The 11050-nt window shown below is 39.2% G+C and overlaps 1 protein-coding gene across 7 annotated transcripts in view; it reads right to left on the bottom strand.

Annotated features, from left to right (window-relative positions):
• Positions 1-2275: 2275 nt before the first annotated feature.
• LOC105463281 (brain derived neurotrophic factor) overlaps positions 2276-11050 on the bottom strand; it is a 67866-nt gene continuing 59091 nt past the window's right edge. For all 7 annotated transcript variants that reach the window (XM_011710305.2, XM_011710306.2, XM_011710308.2 and 4 more), the window contains exon 2: positions 2276-3548. In XM_011710305.2, coding sequence (XP_011708607.1) covers positions 2784-3548 — 765 coding nt within the window. In that variant the 3' untranslated portion in view covers positions 2276-2783. The remainder of the gene's footprint in view (positions 3549-11050) is intronic.

Raw genomic sequence — 11050 nt, 5'->3', positions numbered from 1 at the left:
TTATATAAATATACTAAAATACAATAAATACTGTTTTTTGTTTTACATGGTGAATAATATCTTTACCATAGAGAGAACAAGGCCACAGACATTTACTTACATTTTCAATGGGAATCACCATAAAAAAGCAACAGGCCTGCTGCCATGCATGAAACACTTCTGCCACAAAGAGACCACAGCAAGACTTTAAAAAACAAAACAGAACAAGAACGAACACAACAGAGAGAGATTTTAACAAAATAAATCTTAGGTCAACATAAACCATCAAGCATGTGACTGTGATGTATCTTATTGGGTAAAAGAGCCACTGACCACACAATTGCTGGATGTGTCTCCTATGAAACCACTTAACAGATCTGGCCCTTGCAATCCTTTAAGATTGTGATGGGGGTTTGTTTTAAATTCGTCCCTCGAAAGGAAGATGCATAAAGTTAACATACAGCAGATATTCCAAGAATTCCTTACATATTAAAAATAATTACAAAAATAATATTTTCAAATAACACAAAACAAACCTATACTATGTAAAGTCTTCCTTCTCAAAGAGGTATTCAGATGGTACTGTGAAAGACAGACTAGCTCTAAAAGAAAGATCGAACAAATTGTAATTCTTTGCTGATGGTATCTTCATTCCTGGGTTATGGTGAGCATCCTCTTTTGCTTATCCCTCACCCTACTAAGATGCAGCAATTGCTTGGGGCTTTCTGATACTTAAGGACGCTGGTCCAAGTGGTGATCACTAACATTTTCAAGTGTGAAATGGGCTGAATGGGCTTAGAGCACTAGTTTTCAGTGGGGATCCATTTTTCCAAGAACACTATTTCAGCCTCCCAACTTGACTTCTAACCCAAAATGGCAGAGGTGAGGCAGGGACCCTCTCCATGAACAGACAGGATGGGAAGAAGGTTGCTGTGGCCTTCACTGGGGAGCAAAATTTTGTCAGCTCTGTCCTGGCCTCTTCCACTGAGCAAGGCACCTTCAAGTCTTGGTGTTCTGAATGTCCAGACACCTTCCCGAAGTCTTGTCTCTGGACAAGATTTCCTATGGGTCCCCTTGATCATTCGGCCTGAGTTTGGGGTTTCTTTTCCTGTTCCCTTTCCCCTTACCAAAAGTTCTCAAAAGATAAACCCTGGTTTCCTCAGGTCTAGTTTCAAAGCATTAAGTGTTCAGGTAGCAAACATCTTCTATCTCATTACATCAATCTCATGATCACAAATGCCACATTTGGCTCCCAACCTGCTCCAGGCTAATCCAATTTTATGCAAAATTATCCAGAGGTGGGATGGAGGGCATAAGTCGGCTTGAGTGTGGTCCTCCAGTCGAGAACCTCTTGAGCACAGTTAGATAATGTAGGCACTTAAAGCACGAGGTCCAAGCAGCTTGACACATGTCATTCCAGAGCCACCTCTAAAGGGTCCTTCAGAGGCCTTCCTTTTGGAATGTCTCAAATACCATGCCCCACCTCCACCTAGACCTTGGGATGGCCACTCAGAAATTCCTCCCGCACTGCTGGTAAATGCTATGCCAGCTCCACATAGCCTCCATTTGGCTGTTCAGTCTCATGTCACTGGCAATGTGGATTCCTGTTCTGATCTAGGTGTTCCTGGGTTGATACAGAGCTCTACCTTTTGCTTGCAAGACATTGTTAAGCCTTACCATGAGTTTTTTTTTTAAGCTTTACCATGATTTACGCAAATGTTTACTCCTTGTAAAAAATAATCTTCATTTTGGGGTTATTTTTTGTTGTTTTCTGTTCTAAAAAAAAAGTCACTGTTCTCCATGCTTATACTATGAGTGTGTCATGATGTGACACGATGTGTCCACTTGTTCACAGCAGTGGTAACATATTTCAGAGCGCGCAACTGATTTTTCTTCCTCAAAACAAAACAAAGAGGAGACCAGAGGGGGAGGGGGGGAAAGAATGTGTTCTGAGCAAACTTAAGTCCTTCCGTCAAAAGCAGCTTACTCTGACCAATGCCCAAAGAATGAGCGGGGCCTGGGAGGTGCATCATGGGATGTGGAGTGTGAGCATTTTTTGTTCAGTTGCCTTAATTTTTATTCACTTTCCAGTCATCTGATTGATATTGCAGACATCTTCACAACATACAAATGTATCTTTTATCAACCAGAATACATATTGAAGGAATTCTTTCCCCATCTCTACTCCCTGTGGGAACTAAAAAACAAAACAAACAAACAAAAAAGAAAACACAAAACAAACAAAAATATACCCCTCCCATCCCCCATCCCCTAAGCCAGTAAAGCAATGACAACAGCACCTTGACATTGTTTTAATTCCAACGCTATCAGAAGTTAAAAGCAGTAAAACAGATATAGTACTAACAAGAACGAAGATACTTACTGTCTAAAATGTAAACGGAATGTTTTGGTTCAAATTTTTGTTGTGTGTGTGTGTGTGTGTGTGTGTGTGTGTGTCTGTTTTCTGAAAGAGGACAGTTTATTATCAATTCACAATTAAAGCAGCATGCAATTTATTATTTTTTTTTAAACTTTTTATGTTTTCAATTCTTGGCAACGGCAACAAACCACAACATTATCAAGGAATGTAATGCAGACTTTTTAAAGTTGTGCGCAAATGACTGTTTCCCTTCTGGTCATGGACATGTCCAATAAATAGATTGTAGAACCACTGTACTGTATAAACTTCATTTATACATGCAGTTCATAAAATTATTTTTTTCTTAACTGAATAATTTACCCTGTTATGTATATATACAAATAGATATTTTTTGTCTCAATATAATCTATACAACATAAATCCACTATCTTCCCCTTTTAATGGTCAATGTACATACACAAGAAGTGTCTATCCTTATGAATCGCCAGCCAATTCTCTTTTTGCTATCCATGGTAAGGGCCCGCACATACGACTGGGTAGTTCGGCACTGGGAGTTCCAATGCCTTTTGTCTATGCCCCTGCAGCCTTCTTTTGTGTAACCCATGGGATTGCACTTGGTCTCGTAGAAGTATTGCTTCAGTTGGCCTTTCGATACAGGGACCTTTTCAAGGACTGTGACCGTCCCGCCCGACATGTCCACTGCAGTCTTTTTGTCTGCCGCCGTTACCCACTCGCTAATACTGTCACACACGCTCAGCTCCCCTCGGCGGGCAGGGTCAGAGTGGCGCCGGACCCTCATGGACATGTTTGCAGCATCCAGGTAATTTTTGTATTCCTCCAGCAGAAAGAGAAGAGGAGGCTCCAAAGGCACTTGACTACTGAGCATCACCCTGGACGTGTACAAGTCTGCGTCCTTATTGTTTTCTTCATTGGGCCGAACTTTCTGGTCCTCATCCAACAGCTCTTCTATCACGTGTTCAAAAGTGTCAGCCAATGATGTCAGGCCTCTTGAACCTGCCTTGGGCCCATTCACGCTCTCCAGAGTCCCATGGGTCCGCACACCTGGGTAGGCCAAGCCACCTTGTCCTCGGATGTTTGCTTCTTTCATGGGGGCAGCCTTCATGCAACCAAAGTATGAAATAACCATAGTAAGGAAAAGGATGGTCATCACTCTTCTCACCTGGTGGAACTGTAGGGAGAAAGCAGAAACAAGACAAAAAACTGGTTAGGGCTTTCTTTCACTGGGATGCCATGTGGCCCATCTGATTGCAATTCCAGGCCATTCTGCAGGGTCAAGGTTTTTTTATGTCTTGGTGATAAACTCCAGCTGCACCAGACACAAATCAATGTCAGTAGCGTGCTGTATGTGGTTTAATATAAACCAGAGACGTGCAGTGTTTCCCCAAGATCTAGCATATAAATCTGAGATTAGATAGCTTCTAAGCAAGTGCAAAAATTGTGGCTTCAGGTTCTCCTTCCTCCCACTTTAGCAGCTTTGTAAGTTTAATTTTTAATGATCTCTGTTCATGCTGTCACAAGAAACACAAAATCAGAAATGTTACTAAGCAACAACTGCAAGTGTAATAGTAATTTTTTTCAAGTTAGCAACATGGTCCTTTGCAGGAATGTGTGACAGGAACAGCAGCGGCCTGAGGGGTCTGATGGGCCTTTCTAGCTCTGTGATGTCTAGGCATGAATAGCACAATAAAACAGCAGTTGGGGAACTATAAGGAGCCTTTAAATTGACTTTTCTTTTTCTCTTCCCACAGAGATACTCTATTATAGCAAAGAAGAAAGATAATTTCATTGAGCCATCCTGTTTTACAGATAAGGAAACCAAAGGCCATAGAAGACTTGCCTCATGTCATGAAGAAAGTTTATGTTAGAACTAAGGGCTCCCAATTCCACTGTTCTTTATTCTACACCTGGGTGGTCACAACTGAAAATGTTTTGCTTATTTCTAAACAGAAATCATTTTTGACATGTTCATTTTAATGATGTGTCTATGCCTGGGGCTGATATCATGAAAACAATGTGTCTGGTAAGGAGAAAACTGAAAAAGTCAGCATTAAAAAGGCATTTAAGTCAATTTCAAATGCTTCCCATATGCATACTCCACTTTATCTCCTCCAATTCTCTAAAACCCTTCACTCCTTGGCTTTTTCTGGCTAATACACACATCTAGCTAAGAAAGCTCAACTTTTCTTTTTACTGGAGAAGTGGTCCTGTGTGTGTGTGTGTGTGTGTGCGTGCGCGCGCTCTGAGTTTATCCTACTTTGTGGTATTTTACACATTTTGGACTAGGCAGCTAGTGCTTCTTTTTCTGCTTTTGAAGTTTCCTGGGAAGTCCCTTAAAAGCATACCACAAAATTAATCTCTTCCTGTTTGCCAGAGGGTTGCTCTACTCTAAATTTGGCTCTACCTCTACAAGTATGCTCTAGGAAGCCAATTAAAATGGATGAACAAGCAAAATGAAAACATACCTATGAACCAACCCAAGGTTACCGTCAGGTGGTGAAGGACTTCAGAATCACTTACCTGAAGTATTGTGTCTCTCAGCAGCAAAGAGTAGCATTCCCAGCCCTGACACTAATTTTATTCCTACTTCTCAGTTCTGAGGCATGGACTTACAAAAAGACACATCATGCAATGACCGTCATGCTATCCAAATAAGTAGGAAAAGGAACTTTTTCTGCCCATGAAGTTTTACTGAATTCAAAGGCAACCTACCTCCAGTCAATAGGTCAGAATGCAGAAATGGCTGAAAACTCTGGTATTGAAAAGCAAATATTCTCCACTTTTGTAAGAAATAACATTTTCAACCACTAAGAGACTTTATTACCATCCCTAAACACACAAAAAAATTTATTTTAGATTTACTCTCACTTTGCACGAATAGCAAACATGCTTAGAACTGCTTAGATTGCACAGTGTTCTCAGATTAGGAAGGGCAAATTCGTTTGAATAAAATACAGATGTCTGTTCTGCTAATAACTAAATATTTGTGAATGTTCTGAGTCCTGTACCATCAAAGAAATAGATCCTCCATGGGGGTTTCTATTTCTGGTAGATGGTACTTACACCACTGAATGAAAAAAGCTTTCTCCTAATATTCCCAGTCCAAATAAAAACAACCCAAGGGGCACCTCTTATTTAGGTCAACAAAAGGTTGCAAATTTGGAATACTTTAGCCATCTATGTCACACTGGTAGAGACTTTCTGTGATCAGCTATTTTTTAATACCATATTTAATCAAATCTAAGATACCATAATTGTGAAACACAACATTTTATATACCACTAAGAAAGCAAAAATGCAGCCTGGGTGACAAGAGTGAAACTCCATCTCAAAAAAAAAAAAAAAAAAGAATTAATGAACTATAGTTTAATACACATTTACTAAGTGCCCACACTAACTACTTAAAAATGGTCCAAAGTACTGAGGCATCTTAAGCTGTTGGAATATTGTTTTGTTATCACCACTACAGTAATGAGTCTTTGAATGATACAATTTTCTATACTTGGCTTCTAGTTTATTCTGCCTTTCACTGATCTTATCTTTTTATTAATAACTTTTTTATGAGAAAAATAAGTAATGCTTTCTATGTTGTTTTCTCAGTTCCACAAGCAAATATTTCAGAGGGAAAATTGGCATCTGAGTAAATATTACTTGGCTTTCATTCTGAAGCCCAAACATGGGCATTCCTCAAGCTGAGCATCTGCATAGAATTAGGAATTAATAAAATGGTGACAAAGTCCAACCCCACATTGCAAGCCCTGCTCTCTGAGTGGCACTTCTGCAATTCTGTCTACTCACTTGCAGGCCTTGAAGTCAAATGGGTGCGACACCAAACTCAATACTTTTTGTCAGAACAGTGGTATCTCCTACCTTTTCTGTTTCTAACAATGGTTTCCTGATATTTTGGGCAACCCAGGCATAGGATAGAAATCCTGGAATCAAGTTTGACAATATATTTCCTGTATAGCCTTCCAATCTAGTCAGTAAAGATGTCCTGTTAATTTTTCCTTTAAAATATTTCTCCTGGCCATCCCTTTTTATCCATCCCACTGCCACCATCTTGGCTCAGCCCTCACCACCTCATTTTGTGACCACAACATCTCCATGCTGTATCAGACACTCTTTCTGCTCCATTCAACTCTGATGACCACTTCCTGGCTAACCACTCTCATATTATTATTCTCTTACACAAAAACTGGCAATGGCTTTTTTGTTCTATCTGCTCAAATCTAATGTCTTCTCTCTGATATTCAACACTCTCCAAAATCTGCCCTCACCCTTCTTAGCTAACTTTCTCAAACTACTCAATGCTTCATCACTTCCAGTCTGATCAGGACAGAGCCCTTAGAGTGCCATACACATTACTGCCTCCTGACTTATTCCATTCTTCTGACAAACTCTTCTCTCTCCCCCTCGCTCGCTGCCTAAATCTTGCTTATCCTTCATAATCCAGTTCAAACATCAAATCATGCATGCCCCTTTTTCTAATTATTCCAGCATACACTGCCTGCCTTCCCTAAAATTCCACATCTTGCGTAGTACTTGATTCCCTTCTCACTTGTTTTTTTGTTTGTTTGTTTTGTTTTTTGTTTTTTCCCGAGACAGAGTCTTGCTCTGTTGCCCAGGCTGGAGTGCAATGGTGTGATCTCGGCTCACTGCATTCTCCGCCTCCTGGGTTCAAGCAATTCTCCTGCCTCAATCTCCCAGCTAGCTGGGATTACAGGCACCCACCAAAATGCCTGGCTAATTTTTGTGTTTTTAGTAGAGATGGGGTTTCACCATGTTGGCCAGGCTGGCCTGCTCACTTGTTAATTGTTAACCATATTTGCTCATTCTGGTCAGTCTTCAGCTGGAAGGTAAGTTCTTTGAGGGAATGGATCATGTCTGAGCCCCCAAAATGCTTAACTGAGAAAAATGTAATAGCAGTACTCAGTAAAAACTTACTTATAGGTTTATTAAACTAAGAGAAAAGACAGTTTGAATATAATTTTCGTAAGAAGGCTTTTCATTTGGAAAGATCAGTGAACTCATTGAAATTCTTAGGTAAATATAGGCTGTGCTAAACCCAAATTATAAACTCTAAGGCAGCAGTCGCAACCTTTTTGGCACCAGGAACCAGTTTTGTGGAAGACAATTTTTCCACAGTCTGGGGGTAGCAGGGGGGATGGTTTTGGAATGAAACAGTTCCACCTTAGGTCATCAATTAAATTCTCATAAGGAGTTGGGTTCTCATAAGAAGCATGCAACCTAGATCCCTTGTATGTGCAGTTACAATAGGGCTCACGCTCCTATGAGAATCTAATGCCGCTGCTGATCTGAAAGAAGACAGAGCTCAGATGGCAATGCTTGCTCGCCCACCACTCACTTCCTACTGTGCAGCCTGGTTCCTAACAGGCCAGGGACTGGTAACAATCCATGGCCTGGGGGTTGGGGACCCCTGCTCTAAGGAATTTGACAGATGGCAATTATCAGCCACAACCAACTTCTTGAGTTCCTTTAATGGGATAAAACTTTACTTGAATAATTAAAAAGCAGATGACACTACCACATACTAACTGTCCTACTATTTCCTGTGTAGCTCTGTTTCTAACAGATCAATAAGAGACTTGGGAAGTAATCAGTAATAGTAATAACAATAATAGCAAAATTTGTAGTTTTCAGCCTTTTAATTTCCTACTATTCTGCTGAGCTTTCAATGAGCAATTTTATATACTGTATTAGGAAATAATCAAAGATTAAACAACAGCTTCCAGGACAATTTTCATTTTCAGCCTTCAGATGACTCTTTATCACACATAAGATAAAGAGGCTGTGCAGTATTGCTAAGTAGATTATATATTTATTTATACTTAATAAATTCATTGATGCTGTCTAATTCTGCTTTAAGGCTTACAACCATTAATTCAACCACATCTATAAAATGCTAGGAAGGCTTTCTTAGCCCCACTCTCAGGAAATTCAATATAGTACATAGAACTAAAAAGAAAATCAATGAAGTAGATATCAAGTTTAGCTTTAATCATGACTCACAAGTCTTAGACATTTCACTGAAGGAATGTCCATAACAACATGCTCTTTTACTCTTGCTGTAGTCATAACTTACATTTGTCTAAGAGACTACAGAACATTCACAGGCATCATCTAATTTGATTTTTACAAGGAGACAGGATGGGTATTATTATCCCCATTACATAGATGAGGCAATTATGCGTCAGAGAGGTTAGGTAACCTGTCAAATGTCGTAAAGCTAATAGGTTACCTGTCTCCTGAACCAAGCTTTTACCATCAGCATGTGCTGCCAGTTTTAGAATATCAGCCACAGAGAAGAGAGTGGCTATGACAACGAAGGAGCTTACAAAATGTGGACACAGTTTTCTGCAGCTATGTGTGTCCTGGAACCCAACTTTCTAAAGGGAGTGCCATTAAGATACCACTTTGTAGGACTGGATTAATCATGACCAAGATCCTTCAACTTTAAGGCTTGATTACTTCAATGGATGAAATTTCAGACAATGTGATCTTTTTCTAAGAGAGAGAATTACAAAAATTTTAGCATGTTAGGACTAAGTTTCTATGGCCAAAGCTGGGAAAACAAACATCAGTACAGATAATTCAGGCATACAGAAAAGAAAAAAAAAAAAGTCTTGTTGTTCCCAGCCCCTTTGGGTTTTACCTGTGAGCATGTAATCAGAGAAAACACAGTTTAAAGATATGGCTGCTCATTTTAGACAGTCCTATAAAGATAATGGTAATGCTGAAGAAGTTATTAGTATTTCATTCCTAACATATATGATACAAACGATTAAGAGTTGACCTTAATGAAATCTTGCAAATCAATATTTAAAAATCTTTAATTTGCATCCAATTGACTACATCCATATGTTAGGCTTCCTTTTGTTCATTCATTCATCACACATGAAGTCTGCTTTCCAGTCTTATGGTCTAGGAGGGAGGTAGGATATATGTAATATGTAACTAGAATATAAAGGTAGAAATGACCTAGAAAAAGTACAGATAAAATTTTATAAAGAGAAATAAGTTACTTCCAGTTAGGGAATAAAGGAATACATTGTCAAGAAGTTTGCAAAGGGCCAGGTGCAGTGGCTCACACTTGTAATCCCAACATTTTGGGAGGCCGAGGTGGGAGGATCGCTTGAGCCCAGGAATTCATTATCAGCCTGGGCAACACAGTGAGACCAGGTCTCTACAAAAACTTAAAAATTAGTCAGATGTGGTGGTGCACAACTGTAGTCCCAGCTACCTGGGAGGCTGAGGTGGGAGGATCACTTGAGTCCAAGAAGTTGAGGCTGCAGTGAGCCATGATCGTGTCACTGCACTCCAGCTTGGGCAACAGACTCTATCTCAAAAATAAATAAATAAATAAATAAATAAATAAATAAATAAATAAATAAGATTGTAAAGAGTCTGAATGTACCCTACAGTGGGTGAATGGCAGCTTAATGAATAGCAGGAAGGTGGGAGGGCATAGAGTAAATGTCTGGAGAGAAGAGTGTGGAATGGGAACAGTGAAAAATAAGACTGAATGACTGCCAGATTTTGAAAGCCTCTGGGGGATGCCAAAGAGTTTGGATGTTGCCATATGGGCGCCAAAGAGCCAATGAGAGTTTCTGAGCATGGGAATGCTGCAAGAAGACCAGTTTATCATCATGTGAAGGAAGACCTGAAAAAAAATGATACACTAGAAGAAAATAATTGGCTGACTTTACTCTTAGTGACTGTGGAGCTTTAAAAACAAATATTAAGTAGTTACTTAAATGTGGGGTTAAAGGCCTGGCTATATATTTTTAATTGATTAATCCATTTATTTATTTATAAGCTGAAGTGAGTTGCAAAAAGAAAAGTGGTCGAGAGAGTGTGCGGAGCTGAGTAGTAACCATCAGTAACATCTGGGTTGGCAGAAAGAACAAGATAGACAAAAACGGAGGAAAGGTGGTACCACAAACTGATTCCAATTATAATTACAAAGAATTTTGATTACATTGCTCAGTACTTTTAATTCAGATATCTCCAAACACTTTGCAAATATTAACTGATTAAAACTCAGAAGACTCTAGAGATGCAGGTAACTATAATTATCCTCATTTGGTATAGGAGGAGAGAGGACAAGAGTTTTTAATCAACTCATCTACTCACTGTGGTTCCCTTGATAGAACAAGTTCAGAAACCCAGATTCCAAAGGAAACTAGGCCTTAAACTATAGGGACTGGTTTGTTTCATTCCTCTATATTATTTCCACATTATTTTCCCATCATATATGTATTGCTTAGCCAAGAAGACTAAAACAAGAAAACACTACCACAACAAAAACCACCCACACATTCCTCAAAGAAAATAATTAGCCATTGAAATCTATAAATAAAATGGAAAAAAAAAAAAAGTAATGGTCATCACAGATACTCACCTACTTATCCAGATGGCCATTCACGTGAAATTAATAAATATTTTAGTAAATGATATCTGAAAATGCAGATATTCCAAAGCTTTGCAGCTACCTTTAAAAATATAGTTTTTAGCCATAATGTAGCTTATGTCTGAGAACATCCAAATACATGTCCTACAAAACACAGTCCTTCATACCACAGTATACGCTAAGCCCCTGGTATGTCTGTGGTGTTGATTGATACTTGCAGACATCACTTAAACTCACTAAGA

This window comes from Macaca nemestrina, chromosome 12 (genome assembly GCF_043159975.1).
Source record: "Macaca nemestrina isolate mMacNem1 chromosome 12, mMacNem.hap1, whole genome shotgun sequence".
NCBI classification, from domain to species: Eukaryota; Metazoa; Chordata; class Mammalia; order Primates; family Cercopithecidae; genus Macaca; species Macaca nemestrina.
The sequence above is the reverse complement of the archived record's forward strand: the minus strand, read 5'-3'. Positions and strand labels throughout refer to the sequence as shown.